Source organism: Chiloscyllium punctatum, chromosome 27 (genome assembly GCF_047496795.1).
Source record: "Chiloscyllium punctatum isolate Juve2018m chromosome 27, sChiPun1.3, whole genome shotgun sequence".
NCBI classification, from domain to species: Eukaryota; Metazoa; Chordata; class Chondrichthyes; order Orectolobiformes; family Hemiscylliidae; genus Chiloscyllium; species Chiloscyllium punctatum.
The window spans coordinates 17,982,555-18,001,293 of NC_092765.1; the positions used below are offsets into that span (position 1 = coordinate 17,982,555).

Sequence of the window (18,739 nt, forward strand, 5' to 3'; positions counted from 1 at the left end):
TTCGCAGAGCAGCTTGTAGAAGGTACATGAACAACTGGTGGTAGAGAAGGTGAATGTTTGTGGATGTGATGCTTGTCAAATTGACTGTGTTTCAACATGGGTCTGGGGAGAATTAGCTGATAATAACTTGTATTTAGCTGACACATTTAACACAGTTATACTTACCAAATGGTAATGGGGAGAAAGACTGAGAGAATGGGCATGTGATGCAGAGGAAGAAAAATTAGTCTATGCACATAATTTCTAAGGAAGGGCAATGTCCAAACACCCAATGATGCCTGAAGGACACTCAGACCCACACTGTGGCAGAAAGCTTCAGAGTCTTTCTATATCCTATCTGAAATGGCAGGCAGGGCTTCAGGAGCACAATGTCAAGATTAAAGCTTATTAAACACAAGATTCAAAGGCTGGAGGGAATAGTGTGTCATATATTACACAAGGTGTATTTATTTCTTCACTGTAAAATACAAGTGACAATAAAATCATTCAGGTTGGAGGGTGAAACATTGAGTTCTAATGATGCCAAACAGCAAGAGTAAGGACTAGTATGGTGAGATGTACAGTGTGATGTTCGCAACTGTGCAGAATGGTTTGGACTGACCACGTTTGTCCCTGTTTACAATGGGCTTTTAAAGAGAGCATAGATACAATGGGTGCCAGTAAATTGCGGGCTATTTGTTGAATGGTGTGTTGTTCCAGGAGTGGCGTATAGTAAGATATAGTGGAAATCGGGATTGACGGATGCTGTAGGAGTGGAGTGGGAAATTTAATGAGATGAGTTTGATATATGATACGGCATGAAAACTTGCTAAGGCCCTTGTAGCAACAAACCTTCCAAAAAAAACCCAATGCACCCCTGACTTAGTCCCAAACAAGTGAGATTCAGCCCCATACTTCTGTTCCTGTGCATCCTTTGGCATAGTATCCTTTAATCTATACTGTCTCCCATGTTAGATGTTTGAAAATGTACTATCTCACACTTCTCCTTGTTGAATTTCATCTGTCACCTATCCAGCTACTCCTAGAATGACAATGTCCTTTTGAAGTTCTCCGCTGTTGTCCTCACTGTTAGCTATTCTGCCATGTTTTATGTAACTGACAAACATTTTTAAATTGTTCTCTGACCAAGATATAGATCATTTATTTATATCAGGAAGTATCCCAATTCCGACCTCTGGGGAGCTCCACTGCAAATATTATTCCAATACAAAAAATACATGGTTCCTATCCCTCTGCCAATATTGCTTTTATTCCATGACCTATAAATTTCCTCAGGTCTGTTGTGTGCCACTGTTAGATGTCTTTTGGAAGAATGAGAGAGAGAGAGACACACACTCACTGATAGTGTGAAACCATTCTCTTCAGTCCCCATCACAGACTCCATTCTCTGACTACTGACTCCATCCCTCTCCTTCGAAACTGGACTGTTCACAATTTTATTGTATTTAAATCAAAGTTGAAGTTCTGATCACATATCAGTGCCATCATGAAGACCTTGGTTCATGCCTCAGCTTGATAGAAATTCTTTCTCTTGCCTTTATTATCCCTGAACCCAACTATTCCAAAGCACTTTTGCCTGGTTCCCCCCATCCTCCATAATCTTAATCTTATCAAAAAAAGCCCTTCCCCTCCCTCCCCTGTGCCTGCTGGCTTGCCTGTTTGCCTGGCCTGCCACCTTTAAAGTTGTCGCTCCTGTTTACAAATTCTCCATGGCTTTGTTCATTTCTGTCTGAGTAATCCTCCTGAGATTGTTACATTTCTCCAATTCTGCTTCTTGAAAATTCGCCATTTAATCTCTCTGCCTTTGGCAACAAAAACCTTCAGCTGACAGGAGCCTAAGCTGTGCTCCCCCCCCCCCCCCCCCCCCCCACTCCCTCCCTCCCTCTCTCCGCCTCCTCTGCTCCTGGTGGTGAGTTACTTTCTCAAAGGTGCTATATAAATTTTAGTTGTTCAGTGACTTATGGAGACAATGAAAGATGTGAAGTGACACTGCCTCTCTGTCTCAGTGAGAAATACAGTGTAAGGGGCATGAGGGTAGCGAGAGTGACTACAATAATTTGAGGGTTCAGCAAAAATGAGCTAGTGCGTGGTGAGGATGGTAAACTCCCTGAGGGTCTCCAGTTAGTTTTGGAAGAGCTCCTGTGACCTTATTCCCCCGTTATCAGTGTGATTGATTTTCATTTAATATTTCCATGGTGATTGAGACCAATGACATTGATTAATTGAGCCTCTGCTTTCATTGTATTTATTTACCACTTGAGCCTCATGAATTATTTATTCTGCATCATTTTAGTTAGTTGCTTACAAGGGTCAGGAGGTGATGGTGAAAATCAGATGTCCAATCTGGAATGCCATTTCCCCACTGCTTTGCTTCCTTGCTCCATGGACATTCTGTTCACAGTTTGAGGATTTTTTTTTCCGCATTCGGAGAGATCCTGTCATTGAGGCACACAGAACTGGAACATCATCCCTTCCGATTTTCTGTCTTTGAGTCCAGAGAAACCATTGGCTGCTGCCCAGTGTTCAGCTCCTGCTTTCACCTTACGGCCTGTATCTTCAGTCGCTCCAGAATGAGTCACTCCACATGCGAGTCATTGTGGAAGTTAGAAGTAAACATAGAAACCATGGGCAGGACCAGGCCATTCTGCCTCTTGAGGCTGGTCTGACACTTTGTAACCTTACCTCTCACTTGTCCCAGATAACCTTCCACTCTCTTACATAACAAGAAACTATCTAACTGTCGTGAAAGATTCTGTGTTTCTAAGACATTATTAGGAAATCTTCATGACCCTGCTGAGGAAGAAGAAAGTTGCCTCATCTCTGTTCTCAATGGGTTGCACCTTACTTTTAAATAGTGATCCCCGGTTCCAGAAAAAGGAGAATAGGCACTATATAAATGCACTTCATCTCTGGACTTCACAAGTTCTTTACAACCAGTGAGGTACTTTTAGATTGTAATCGTTATTGTATTGCAGGAAGCAAAGTTGCCAACTTGTGCACAGGAAAGTCCCCCCAAATAAACCATGATACCAACAAAATAACTTGACAGGGGGGATAAATGGCCAGGACAGCAGACAAACTTCAGTTGCTATTCTTTGAAATTATGCCATGGGATGTTTTACTTTATCCCTCCCATTCGAGGTGTAACCATTCACAATCTTAAGAGAATGGTAAAACAGACTTTTAAAAGCTGACTAGCCTCCTCCCATTCTTATACCTGGTTCTGCTTGTACTCTCTATGTGCAAGCTCAGAAAGACAATGTAGAGATGGTATCTGACCACTGAGTGTGCTGTAGTCCAAGTGCAAACCTGTCTGCTCCCCATATCCACACAGCCATCCTGAGCAGAAGTAGGTAGTGACTTGGAGCAGGAACCACAGATTCTTCTCCTTTCCTTCCTAGCCTGCAGCTAATGGTTTAGTCAGGACTTCTGTCCCTTCATGATTAATGCAAATATAATACAAGAGCACTTTCCTTCAATAACAGTACATCACAGAAAATGCAGTGAATGACATTGTTGCAATTCAGATTCAAGAAGTAATGTGCATCCCCAGATCTGACATCGCTTTCTGTGTAAAACACAATGCATTATGCTAAGATTAATTTCAAACTCTCTTTTTTTTAACTTAACACACTCCCTTATAGTGTGGCCAGAATTAATCTGTGGCTCATAGAGTAACTTATTCAGGAGTTTCAAGCCCTATTCCAGTGAAGTAAAATCTGGGCACTTGAGCAATGTGTAGCATGTTTGAGAGTGTCTCTGTGTGACTGTATTCATTTGAATGTGCAAGAACATAGCAAACATCAGTAGTTTCATAATATATATGGAGTGTGTTTGAATGAGTTGGGTGATTTTTCTAAATAAGTATATATGAGTAAATTCATGACTATCTGTGGATCTGAAGTAAAGACTTGTATTTGTGAAAATATAGACATCTAAAAAATTCACAGGACAGGAGGCCATTCAGCCCATAATGCCTGTGCAGCCGAGAGAGAGTCAACCAGATCAATCCATCTTCCAGTTTTTGCTCTGGAGACTTCAAATTAATGGCCCCTCATGGGCACATCCAAGTGTTTCTAAGATGCGTTTTCAGGGGTTTTGCCTCTACCAGCTTTCCAGGAAGTCACTTCCAGATGCCCACACCTCTGGATGAAACATTTCCTGCATAACATTTAGCTAATCCTTCCACCAATTACCTTCAAGTGATGTTGCCGATTAATGACCACTTTGCAAATGGAAATATGCTGTTCCTATTCACTCTGACTTGGCACTTCATGACGTAATACACCACAGCATAATCTTCGCTCAGCTCCCCCTCTCTTCCAAAGAAGGCGAATCTGGTTTATCTAATCATTATTCGTGGTTAAAATTTGTCATTTCTGGCAACATCCTCTCTAGTATGATTACATCAGTCCTGTAATGTGGTCATCAGGACCATACACATTATTACAGCTGGAATTAGCTACTTTAATAGCCTTTTGCAGACTTTATCGACATATTCGAGGAATAAATTAGCGCACACACCCAAACCCCCTCCCCCCACCCCACCAACTCCCATTGAGGCTTTGCATTCTATTCACTACAGCAAGACCTAGAGCTACATCTCACTACTGACGAAAGGTTTATATCTGAAATGTCGACTGTCCTGCTCCTCAGATGTGGCCTGACCTGCTGTGCTTTTCCAGCGCCACACTTTTTGACACTTTGATCTCCAGGATCTGCAGTCCTCACATTTTTCCGGAACTACATCTGCCTCTCTGACGGGGGAAAGGATCAAACACATTTACATCTGCAGGTACAAAAGTGGTCACCAAATACATCAAATCCATTCAGGTTGATGAAAACTGAAAATAAAAATTCCTTGCTTTTATACTCTCGTCCTTTGAAAATAAAGGAAAGTGTCCCATGTGCCACTTTATCTACCTGTTCTGCTACCTTCAGATAATCATATACATAAACTCCAACTGATGCCCTGTTAAATCTTCCATAATCCTACCAGTTGTGTACTTCCTTACCTCCCTAAATACATTACCTCACACTTCTCTGTATTGAATTCCACTTGGCACGTTTTTGTCAATTTGAAGAGTTCATTGTTACCAGCCTGGAATGAATGTCACATTGCCATCTTCAAATATTTTACAGCTACTGCAGTAGTTCTTGAAGTGCAGCCACAGATCAATTTTTTTTGCAATAAGAACAGAGGGAGCTGGAAAAACTCAGGTCTGGCAGGATCTGAGGAAAGAAAGCAGAGTCTATGTTTAGGTTCCAATGATGATAAATGGAGATGGATGGAATCCTCAGAGAGAACAGCAGTCGGACAGTCGAAAGAATAGATAATGGTCAGCCCTGGAGAAAGAAAAGCTGCAAATGGGCACCAGTAGTGAGTGAAAATGGGTTAGCTGTGGTGAAAGCAGCCCATGTGATGATAGGGCCTGGTGGGGGATATGGGAGAAGCTGCTTCGGCCCTAAAATTACTGAACTCGATATTGTGCCCTGAAGGCTGCAGGGAATCCAAGCAGTAAATGAGATGCTGTTCTTCCAGCTTTGTGCTGAGCTTCACTGAAATACTGCAGCAAGTCTGAGACAGATGTTGAAGAACGGTGGTGTGTTGAAGTGGCAGGCAACTGGAAACTCTGGGTTTGTCTGCAAACGCAGACAGACCACATTGTGAGCAACAAATATAGTGCTGGTAAATCAGTGAAAGGCGTTTCTGGTGCATGCAATGTTTATTGAGGAACAAATATTGACCAGAGCAGGAACAGAATTTCAGGCTCCAGTCTGCTTCTAATCTGGGCCACCAACTCCGTGATCCTGCTCCCACCCCAGTGGCCTCTACAACCCAGGACCCTGCTCTTTGCTCCTGATGTTCTTCCTGCCTCTGACAACAGCCATGCTAACTCACCTCCCCTTCTGTAAAATGCTGCTGTGTGACTCTTTTATGTCTCCCCTTTTTTTTTTGTTTAGCATCTCATCCAAAAGAGAGCAACCCCAACTCATCACTGCTACACTGCAGTGTTAGCCTTATGTTTCTGCACACCAGCTGGTGTAGAACCTGAACCTAGCACTTTCTTCCTGAGAACCTGAAGTGCTACCAACTGAGCCCCACACACTGCATGTGTCTGAGTGGGGCATGTTTGAGGAGATCTAGAAAGATCACAATTGCACTGGAGGTACAGTAGGAGCAGAATGTGCCTGCTTGGTGGGTGAATGAGTGTAATTGTGTGAATATGTGTGATGAGCTGCTTCCAATACTCCTGTTATGTGTATGTAGAGGATCTGTAGAGTAGTTGTACAAATCCACAAAACAGAGCAGCTACTGTCAAGTCCCAGTAATAGCCATTATTGCTAGCAGTAAAAGGAAATAAAATCCGGAGTTGGGATGTGGGAGAATGTTAACAGGCTCTTTGGCCTTATTGTTAATAGGTGGGATGCTGTCACATACTGTTAATGTCTGTTAAATAACAGTAGGGATCCTTGTGCACCATGCTGTGTTAATGAACCTATATTCATTTTTTAATTAGCTTTGTTTCCTAGCCATTTTGAAGGTGCCCACATTGCGTTTTTTTTTAAATCACAATTTGCAATGAAGGACCAGCAGTAATGTTGTTGATTCATTATTGAGTTATTTTATTGAGTGACACTGAACTGTTGGGCCAGTACTGAGGGAAGACAACACTGTTGGAAAGATTCTACTGAGGATTACTGCACTGAGGAGTGAGTGCTGCACTGTTACAGAGGCTGTTCTGAGGGAATGCTGTACTGAAGGAGCAAATTTTAGATATATTGGAGGGGCAGTATGGGGAAGCACTGGGCTCTTATGAGAGATGATATTGAGTGAATGCTGTCGAGTTGGAAGAGCAATTCTGAGGGAGCTTTACACTATTGGAGCAGTAGTTCTGAGGGAGCACTGCACTGTCAGGGTGATACAGAGGGATTGCTATACTACTGGAAGGTCAGATTTGAGGGAGTTTTGCATAACCAAACAGGCTATATTAAAGAACAACAGTACCGAGAAAACTCTACATTGGAGGGTCAAATGTATAGAAAGTGTCATGCTGTTAGAAGTGCTCCTTTCAGAAAATTCATTACACTGAGTTATTGATTGCCCTCTAAGGATGTTAATATACAGGATCTCCAAAATGCATTTGTTCATGATCCATTTTTTGTAGACCCGGCGATAAAAGCATCTGTGCACCGGTGCAACTGTGTAACTGAGAATGTAAATAAAAACTATTTAAAACGTTCCTTTGATATCATTACGTAATGTTTGTTTGATTAATACAACTGATGAATTTATCACATTGCCAATCCACCATTTGAGTAATCTGATATTGATGACTAAAAAATGCGACTGAACATTTACCATTTACTTTAAGTACAGTTTATTTAAGTTTTCTTTTAAAAGAAAAGACATACTGAAAAGCTCTTAAATCAATTTGGATGAGCCAATGCAATGTTGAGTCTTCTGAAGGTCTGCAGACATGTGATTCACTGAACATCCACATCGGGCTGGGCCACAGTCAAATCTGTGGCCAGTGTTGGTTTTGAGCACAATGTGTTTTCAAACTGGCACAAAAGGTCTTGGATTTATGTTTTGGGCTTTGTGGTCATTTGGGTGATTTTGGGCTAATTTGCATTGGAAAAACACTCAGCAACTGAATGGAAATTGTACCTGGATCCTTTTTATTCTTGTGTTTCATTTTCTTTTTCTTTCCTTTTAGATGTTATAACTGTGGTGGCTTGGATCATCACGCCAAGGAATGTAAACTAGCCCCCCAACCGAAGAAGTGCCATTATTGCCAAAGCATCGGCCACATGGTGGCCAACTGCACAATCAAAGCTGCCCAGCAACAACAATCTGCCAGTTCTCAGGGAAGACAGGAAAGTAAATCGACAACAGGGGCCTTGACTTCATCCCCCTCACCCACTACTCCTCAAGAAGTGGGAGGAGAGCACAGCACGGCCCTACTCCTGGAAGAGACGGGGGAGCACTTGGAAAAGCTTCTTCCGGAAGCCTACGAAAGTCCCCTGCGAGAGTTCACCGAGGAGCCAAGTAGGCAAAGCTCGAATTTGCAGAAAAGGAAAAAGACCTGACGTCGTCAGTGCCAGGAACCAACTCAGGATACAAAACTACCTCAGGTTCACCTACACTGCCGAGGTCAAGATCCAGCAATTCTCCAAAGCAATCAAAAGACTTCATCATGAGTCCAACTTCTACTCATTCTGATGATGGATAGGATTTGGATAAACCTTCAGTAAACTGAGGCACACTGGAACATTCTTAGACAACAGCCTCCATAACCTCTCAACCACCTTAATACTGCCACAATTTCCAGAGGTCCAACTTAAATCCTATAATGTCAAGACATTCTTTGTCTCTGTTCATTTTTCTAAAGAACCAAGAGCAAGAAATCTGCTTTCTGATATAAAACTCAATTCCCTTGCCCCTTGTTAAGTCCTCCTCCTCCTGGTGGTATCAACCATGGCTTGAGAACCATTGCATTGATTTATTTTGAAGGCTGACTTGCATTGAATTTGGAACAATAACCATACAACAAAGAGGTTTCTTCACTTCTGGTCCATAACTTTATGTATTTTGGCATCCTCCCCCTACATAGTGCTACCTTTCAATTCACCAAACAGCAGGTTAGATGATGAAGAACAAACAATGAGTCCTTAAACATTTTGATCACATGACTACACCCATCAAAGATTGACAGGACTCTCACCTGGGACAATCATTTTCCCTTTATCTGGAGGTTATTGAAATTATCTCAGCAGGTAGACAAAGGTTTCCTCCCACACGTCTGAAAGATCTGACTTTCTCTTGTTGCCTAGTCGTGTTGAATTAATTCATATACTTCATGCAACCAAAGCTTTCAGAACTCAAAAATTATAGAGAATCCAGGCTAGTCTATTGGATGGTGACCGATTTGAATAACCTTCCACCAAAGCTGCAGTGTTTCTTGTGTCCATATATCTGCAACAGGTCTGATGAGCTACCATAATCCACATTACATTACTTTTACCTTGAAATAGAGAGTCTCAAGACTTAGATTATAGTGCATCTTATTTGACTACTTAAAGTCTAAGCAGTTAAAACTAATGATACAAGTTTATTTAAGCTCCCTAGATGAGCAACTGTTGTCCTCAGAATCCTACTGTGCCCATCCTACTTTTGATCCAACTCTTATTGTGTTCCTCAAAAGCACAGAGTTTCCTGACCTATCTTCAGATGAAGAATTGCTGATATAAAAGAGAGAAAGCTCATAACAAATAGCCTATTGCAGATGGAGTATGGACACCCAAGCCCAATGTTCACTTGTGAGGCACATGGTAAACCAACTCATGAGATGAACATTCTGCTACAATCAAAAAATAATCTGATACTTGGTAGGAGTGAATACTACTTCACCTTTCAATCACAGATTAACGCTGGGATTGGTAACGAATGGTGAAGGTGCAAATGGGTTAGTATGAAATTTTGTTGCCCGCAAATGTTCTAGCTTGTTTATTTTAAACATTTTGTTAAATAATGGAATTTGATACACCTCCAAGATATCAGTCCTAACCGGAGTTGCACAGCACAATGTTCTGTTGTCAATCCATTTGCACCCTTAGACACACAGCTTTGTTATATAAAACCAAAGGTCCTATCTGACAGTTTACTCTGTTCCACAGTTTTCAGCACCTTCCATGTTGATGGTGCAGGGAATTGGTAATGAAATTTAAGCTGATTAAAACTCAGCATTCCACTACTGTACACTAAAGTCACTATGTTTGGTCCTATGGCCCATTAAACTGCTGAATAAATCCTATCCAGAGCCTTTCACGATATGGTGGCTCAGTGGTTAGCATTGCTGCCTCACAGTGCCAAGGACCTGGGTTTGATTCCAGCCTCTGGCAACTGTCTGTGTGGAGTTTGTACATTCCCTGAGTCTATGTGGGTTTCCATAGTCCAAAGTTATGCAGATTACCATGGGAAATTGCCCATAGTGTCCAGGGATGCGCAGGCATGAGAAGTATAGGATTATAAGGATAGGGTAAGGGGCTGGATCTGGTTAGGATGGTCTTCAGAGGGTCAGTGTGGACTGGATGGGTGAAATGGCCTGCTTCCACAGTGTAGGGATTCTATGATTCACCCACCCAATAGCAGTCCATTGAAAAACACTCAGTTTGCAATTTGATTATTAATTCATTCATTCATTCAGGAGTTATTGTCCTGCCTTAATTGCCCTGACCCCTGATGTCAGAGTGACGTTAAGATGTAGCCACTTTGGTGTGTGGACGGAGGTGACATAATTGGTTCAGACTGGGCAAGAATGACTGGTTTCTTTCCCTAAAGTGTTTCTTCCCATTAATAAACTTTCAATATGTTTTTAATGTTAATTCAGCAACTTCATGGTCACATTTGCAGATCCAGCTTTTAACTCTGTTTGAATACAAACTTTTCCAACTGCTATGGTGGGATTTGAACTCCTTTTTCTGCTGGATGGCTGCTCCAGTTAAATCTGAGAATAGAGAATACAAGGCACAGGAGGAGGCCTTTCAGCTTATGGTGGTCTGTGTTGGCTGAAAAAGAGCTCTCCAGCCTAATCCCATTTTCCAGATCCTGGAATACCTCATTGTACATCCAGGTATTTTTATACAAAGAGCTTTTCACTTCTACTACCCTCCCAAGCAGTGAGTTCCCAATCCCTGCAACTTTATGCATGAAAATAAATTCTCCTTAACTTCCCCTCTAATCTATATAAGAATTGCTTTTAAATCCATGCCCCTTACTGTTGACCTCTATGAATGGAGATAGAGTAGGTTAGGTACTTCATAATTTTATTCATCTTCACACCCCCACTACCATCACCCTTCTCTGCTTCAGAATAACCCCAGCCTAGACTTTCCTTATAACTAAAGTTCTCCATTCCTAGCAAAATTCTTGTACCTCTTTTCTGTTGCCTTGCCAGTGTGGTTACATCCTTCCTGTGATGTTATCGAACTGTATGCAATACACTGAGGCTAACTCATGTTTTATGCAGTTTTACAATAATCCTCTTACTCTATACTCTTAACCACCTCACTTTTATATACTGCAGCTAAAATGATCACTTCACTTGCATGTGCTCAGAAACGCAGTTGATTTATAGCAAATGGGTTAAAATGTGTCAATAGCTTTCCAGGCACAGACTTTCCATGAGAGCCTGCTGGGAGTTCAGCAACATACTCTCTACCCATCCAGTTTCCTTCAACATGGAGCACTACACAGGGAGTACCAAAACCAGGAACTAGCCTCATCGTTACTTAAACATTGCGCAAAACTGACAGGCCGTAAAGATCTCCCGGCCAGGGTTCTAGTGGTCATTTTGAGATACCTTTCAGTGCTAACCCTATAAAATGCCAGAAGGTCAGCACTGAAGAACAACCATGCTTACTTGGGTTGAATGCAAGGGCCATTGTAGGTATAAGTACAATGCATGCCTGCCTGCCTCTAAAAGGTGAAACATAATGCCTTTGGAGGTGGGATTGAGTTTTTAAGATTTAATTGCCAAAACTTCCTATTTCTAGCCTGGACCCTGAACCTTTTTAGTGGAACTCCCTAACCCGCTTGGATGCTCTGAACCCCATCTTCACCTACTGTCTGGGCCCCAAAAACTCTTTGCGGCTGGAACATTCTATCTCAATGTGACAACCTTGAGTCCACTGTAGAAATAAACCCTTCCATTCTTGCTCCACCACTTGTAAACAGTTGGTCTTGAAGATTCCATCCAATAGAAGAGTTGACAGAGGCGCCCAAAGGTAGCTCAGTACAGTTGGAGTACCAGCCAAACATTCACCTGGTCTCTGACTCAGCACAACTGCACCACTTATTCAGTCTTATGAGCACTCTGTAGTGATCATGTTTCTCCATCCTGGTGTTCACTATTCCCAACTCCCCTCAGTCACATCTCTAAATGTTGAGAGCGCTCCCATTATCACGGATTCCATTTGATTTTTCAATCAAATTTCATCGGCACACTTGAACATTGTGTTTGCACAGATGGATTAGGAGAGAAATTTCATGCTTCTTGATGTAAATTGATTAATTTAAGGTTGTCTCCTTCACTAATGTTGTACGTCCTCCCAAGGAAATTGTGATCTCAGGGATTCCAAAAAATAGAGCAGGCAACAATCAGATTTGAAAATATCATTGAAGTGGATTGGCTTAGATTCCAGCTGGACAGCAGTGAGATTGCTACAGTCAGGCACTACGAAGGGCGTAACAAGTGAATGCCTGTAATGCTATAACAGTTGAGCTAAGGAGGAAGGAGGTGATGGAAGAGCAAGATAATATGACTTTTCCCTGCCAGCACTGAAGTGCTTGTAGCATCTTCACTGTTATCCAGTAGTGAATCATAAAGTCAACTATAAGCAAGAAATGCTTGTGAATTTCATTTAACACATATTTTGGAATTTCTGTCTCTCAAATTAGTTTTGTCCCACCTGGAACTGAGGTTATGGAACCAGTAGCTCCAGGAGTTGAGGCTGCACTGAAGTTCTGACATTGTGGCTGATTCACTGGATATTTTGTCCAATTAGACTTTTTTTTTAAAAAATGCGAGCATGACATTTACCAGTGTGGTTGGGAGAAAGATTGAGTTATCAACGGACAAATATATTGTTGCATTGATACACTGGGTAGAGTTTACAAATGGTCGGTGATGATTGTGACTTTCTGGTTTGAAGGCAATCGTACTGGAGAACCTATTGTCAACCAGTGACAAGTTGTAATTTCAACTCTGACTGGACAGCAAGGTCAGGAGCCACAAGTCCATTCACTTATTCAGAGCTTGACCCCAAAATCTCCCACAGTGCTCGGTGTTGACCACAGAGTTATAATTGCCAGCAAGTTTGTAAACAAAAGTTCCAATTTTCTGCAATGCTTGTATGTTTGATTGTAAAAGAGCAGGCTTTGTTGAGACCATTTGAAAATGGTTGACATTCAATGTAAGTTTGCACAAAAGTGTATCTAAGTATTTTCTATGGGTAACCTCCCACTCTGACAGATTATTATCTTTGACTCCACTCCATCAGCTGTTGAATGCCCCCTTGACTCAACAATGCCTTCTCTCCCCAAGCAAATGACCCCTCAGTCAGGTCACATTGTCTGCACCTTCGATTGATGGATGCCTCCTCCATTCCCCACACGAAGATGAAAGTACATTTGAAATTGCAAATCAACTGGACGGAATCATTGGGAAATGGGAAATCACTCCATTGGTAAAGAAATTGGATCTGTGTTGGACAAAGTTGTTGTTCTACCTCAGAATGCAAACTGCCCAATATCTTAACTGATGGAGTGATTTCCATTTTCAAAAAATTACACTCTACAATTGATTTTCAATTCAAGTTACATATTTAATCTTCGTATTGTTGAATTGAGGAGGCATTTGTCAATTGAAGGTTCAGTTCAGCTGGCCTAGTCTTTAACCCTCATGTGACCTGGTGATAAAAACTATCAGAAGTTCAATGTTACTGAATTACAGCTTGCACATCGTTCAAAACACATCTGCGTGGGACTGGGGGCTCATATTACAATACAACACTAACGTAGGCTAGTACCTGACCAGATCAATTCTGTTTCACAGAGGCTGTATGGAAAGTTGGGGGGTGGGTGGGGGAGCGTGGGTGGTACGGGTTCATTCATCATCCTGAAACCCTTACCAGTCACATGTCACTTTGTATCTTGTCAAAGCAAAATGTGTTCCTTTCATATAATATGGTGGCCCTTGTTTTTCACATGCTTCATACTCTCAATGATGTGACTTGAGGGGGATCTTTAGAACATGGTGCCAATGGAACACAGTGCCCATGGAACTTTGTGCCAATCAGAGTGAATTTTTCTGTCAATGCTCGAGTTTTTATTATGAAAATTTCACCTTTTTAGAGGAAGTAATTGGAAAATTAGTACGTGAGCCAGAAACAGCTGATTCTCTTTCACAACTGAGCACAGTGAGGATAGGGAATTAACTCTATCCTTTGTGAAACTATTGTTATTTCACTGCAATTGTACAAGAAATCCATTACAAAGGTAAACATGCAACCAAAGCCACAGCTACATTTTAAGAACCTGGAATTCCGGAAACACATGAACAGCGCATTTGGGTCAAAGACAGGAGAGAGTGACTGTTTAAACTGGCAATCTCGTTTTTAAAAAATAATGTTCAAGTCTGTACACTGATATCATTGTGCGCTCATACAGTGCTTACAGACTATGTTTTAATATATTGTTTTTGTATTTTTATATATTGTAATGTATAACTGCAATCAAGTAACTCAGGATGAAAAGCTCTACTCAGGGACTGTATGAAGCTGTTTCATTTTGGTAGTATATTGTTTTGATGTATAATCAAACTGCAATGGTACAATTCTGGTGAAAACTGGATCTACCTCTCAGTATTTTTTATACAATGGTAGCTTTCTCTGATTAGTCTTTTGAACCAGACATATTCTGTATGTATCTGCTGGTCTGTAACTTCTCAAAAGTGATTACTGACCATTTTTAAAAAAAATGTTGATCTCATTGTATTGAATGGTCCTGTATCTAGAGGGAGTGCAATGGCCAGAGACGTCCTGCAGTGGATTAATGGAGAGGAAATATTGATCCAAGTGGAAAATCCGCCCAAAACTATGCATCTGATTCCTTGCTATCAAAATAAAAGTCTCCTGTAATCTGAATGCATTTAAATTTCAAGGGAAAAATTGGACAAATTCTAGAATTAGAATATCCAGAAAACAAGGTAAGGTTAGCTCATTTAACAAGTTAATTGCCTTACATCAAAGCTCCTTTAATGTTTGGATTCCAAGTTAGTCACCCAGTGTGGAAAACGTACAGCTGTAATCCAGTTCCATTTGAAATGTTTTATTCTTTTGGCTGTATCTGAGTAGGCTACCTATCCCCTTCTGATGCACAGGTCTGCAATCTTTGTAGCTATGGGTTCAACTTTTGCTTTGTCTGATGGTTTTGGCAAGAATGTGGAAAAGAGCAGCTGCAGTAGGTAACAAGGGCTGTTGAGCCCTCTCTCTCATTCAATGAGATCATGGTTGATCACCTGCCTCAGCTTTGCTCTCCTGCCCTATCATCACATCCTTTTACTCCTAAAATGTCCAAAATCTATTAATGTCAGGTTCAAATGGGCTCAATGACTGAGTGTCCATAGTCAGCTGAAGTGCAGAATTCCAAAGATTTTGAATTGAGAAATTTATCCTTGTCTCATGCCAAATTATGAAATACATACTCTAGAACTTTGGCCTTCAGTTCACAACTCTCTATCCAAGGGAACCAATTTTTCAGCATCTACCCTTGTCAATTCCTCTAGGAGGGAGTTTTTGGGTTTACCCTCATTTTGGCTGTTTACCCTCTCTTTTTAAATATATGACCTATTTAAGAAGGTTTGAAAGACAGACAGAGTGATAGAATGGAAATGTTATTCTTATTCATAGCCTGTAATGATCCAAAGTAAAAATGATTTGGACATGCTCAAAGAGCTCCCAATGAGAACAGGCATCTATTCTACCATGTCTAAAATAGAAACTAGCCTGGTGACTAAAGCATTAAACTGGAACGACTCTCTCCAAATCTTATCAGAGGTATCCAAGCTAGAGAACTTAGGTGGCTAGGGTTTTTAAGGCATACAGCTAGCGGAGATCCACAGGATTATGAAGCAAGCTATCTATAGGGCAATGCTTCCCAAACCACGGTCACTAGAACATAGTGCTATTCAGGTGAAGGAATTTTTTTTTAATTGTATTTCATTAATTGTTCACTTATTTTTCAGTTGTGTGTCTGTCATTATTGCCCAACCACTGGAGAAATAGATGGTACTCATCAGCTCTTTGTCAGCTTCTACTGATGTGCAGTGTGGCTTGCTCCAGCAATGAACAGAACAGTCTCTAGCCTCTTGGCATTCTGAGGCAAGCCACAATTCAACCAAAGTAGGGAGTATTCAGAAAATTGCATGTTCCCCATTTTCCATGCACAGCTCTTTTTATCTCTCCATTTCTGAATGATGCCGCATTTTATTGCTATTGTATAAATTACACAGGGAACCTTAGTTGGGCAAGAGCTATACAATATTGAACTAATATCAGTGGGACAATGGGGCTTTATCTGAAAACTATGATCCAAATTTTTTGTTTTCAAAATGCTCATCAGAAATATCAACAATCCTTGTCATAATACTAGCCACACAAAGCTAGGGAACAGAGCAAAATGGGAATCTATGATGCAGAGCTGGTCAGTAGCCTGTCTGATGGACTTGGATCACACTGCAGGTGCCTGGGGCAACTAGAATGACCCCTTGTGCCACTGGGATTCACCAGTCTGACTGCTGTTGCACTTCCCTCGTGTCTGTCTACAGTGTCCATGGCGTGGATGTAAACTCTGTTATATTATGCAATAAGTAGAAATGTGTTTTAGAGTAGGTGTGATTAGAAAGGCATGAAACATTTGAACTCTTAGTGCTCGTTTGTCTCCACACATCACAGGCTGTGCTCCAGAAAGCGAATGTTTCGTGCCATTTATGTAGTGAAATGACAAAATTGTGTACAAATCAGGTACACTTTTTAATTTTGAATAACTATACAGAGCTACCTCAATAGGTTTAATATGTTACTGTGACTAAAGAGTGGAATTCTCAAAGGAATATACAGTTTCCTTAGGTTTTCCCCCTTTCTCTTTCTAGTTGCTCCTGTGAATAAGACAGATGTGAACACTTTTTTTTGTGCTTGTCTTGTATGTATCATTGTAGTTTACCTAGATACACTAGAATTTGTTACTTATTCTCCGAAAAATGTGATATTTATATATCGTGTTTACTTTTTTTGAACACATTTTTAAGACATTGTTTACAGATCGATGGATAAACCAAAGGATGTAATTGAGATTGTACAGGAAGAAGTGACGGGAGAATGTAGCATCGTTTACTGCTAGTAACCAAAGCAATGCAGCCCCATTGGGTTATGACTGCTGTTGTAACCATGATAAGCTCAGGCTGTTTGAGAGCCAGGGAACAATCCAGGACTGTAAAACATTTTCAATAAGTGAATTATAACATGATTTGAAATGAAAAGTGGATTAAAAAATTGTGTTTGTGTATATTTTCTTGTTGGTGTTTCTTTACTCCTGTCTGAGTCTGAGATTTTGTAAACCTACACAACCTCTCTATAGCATGAATGGTACCACGAGAAAGAGAGGATTTCCATTTTTACACACCATTCACAAACCCCAGATGTTCTGAGGCCCTTATGGTCAAAGAAGTGTTTTTTTTTGTTGGCTGCAAGTTGTTACAAATGGCCAGATAATCTTTTGTTTTCTTGCTGGTTATATTGGTTAAAGGACAAATATTGGCCAGGACATCTGGAGAATGTATTCTTGTTTTCTTCAGATACAGTTGTAAGATTCTCTGGACCAGATCTAAAGGTTGAAATGTAAAATACTTTGCTCCAGCTCCCGTGCACTCAAACCCCTGCCGCACTGTATTTATCCAGTTTCTGCTACAATTCATTGACATTATCTCCTGCTCTTTATTTCCACCACACTCTACTTTAGATTTTAATTATCAATGGTTCTTTGAAAAAGAAAAAAAATGGTGCCATTTGGGGATTGATTTAACTTTTTGATCAGGTATAACCTCTGATGAATACTTTGTACAAGCCTTCTGAATTAGTATCATTACTACTAGTGTTAGAACTGGTCCAAGAAACGTGTCTGCATGGGTTTCCTCTGGGTGCTCCAGTTTCCTCCCACAGTCCAAAAAATGTGCAGGTCAGGTGAATTGGCCATGCTAAATTGCCCATAGTGTTAGGTGCATTAGTCAGAGGGAAAATGGGTCTGGGTGGGTTAATCTTTGGAGGGTCGGTGGGGACTTGTTGGGCCGAAGGGCCTGTTTCCATACTGTAGGGAATCTAATCTAATCTTGAGAGAATTCAGCTTTGGAGTGAATGCCCAATAATGACTGAAAAGATTTACATTTATATGGTATCTTTCACAAGCTCAGAACATCCCCAACACCTCTCAACCAGTGATGTACGTTTGCTGCACAGCCAATGTTGTAAAACAGGAAATGTGGCAGCCAGTTTCTGCACAGCAGGCTCACATGAAAAGCAATGCAATTAAATGATCACATCAACCCTTTTAATGATTTTGGTTGGGATGAATGTTGGTCAAGAGCCTGAGTGGAATCCTCTGCTCAAAGTGCTATGGCATCTTAACAGCTGCATGCTTTACACATAAGCCATCCTGAAATTTTGATTGAATGAAGGTTGCTGAATCTAGCATCACTGGAAATCAATGGACTGTAAAACACACATATCATCCCTTACACATGCAAATATTCTGAAACACATTAAGTGCTTTGGATAAGCAGCAAATATTGAGCAGGAGACCATTAAGAGGGGGGAGATTGAAATCATGGTCAAAGAGCCAAATTATTAGAAGATTTTTTTTTCAATGGAGGATAGAGGTTGTAACATCGGGGTGGGAGTCCAGCGTGTAGGATCATGGGGTCTGATGGTACATCATTAAAGATGGAGCACTGGGAAGATTGCTTGTCTGGAAAGCAACATTGCAGCTGCATTCTCAAGCAGCACAAGTGAAGATACATGTGGTGGGTAGGAATAAACCAACTAATCCATCAAGCTTGCTCCACACTCAATGAGTGAAGAGGGGTGGTAACAGGGCTAATGCTACTAGACCCATTATCCAGAA

At 41.0% G+C, this 18,739-nt stretch overlaps 1 protein-coding gene across 6 annotated transcripts in view; it reads left to right on the forward strand.

Annotated features, from left to right (window-relative positions):
* Window positions 1-17,128, forward strand: part of LOC140453496 (protein lin-28 homolog A-like) — a 137,766-nt gene extending 120,638 nt beyond the window's left edge. For all 6 annotated transcript variants that reach the window (XM_072548227.1, XM_072548228.1, XM_072548231.1 and 3 more), the window contains one exon: window positions 7,722-17,128. In XM_072548227.1, coding sequence (XP_072404328.1) covers window positions 7,722-8,094 — 373 coding nt within the window. In that variant the 3' untranslated portion in view covers window positions 8,095-17,128. The remainder of the gene's footprint in view (window positions 1-7,721) is intronic.
* Window positions 17,129-18,739: the final 1,611 nt, after the last annotated feature.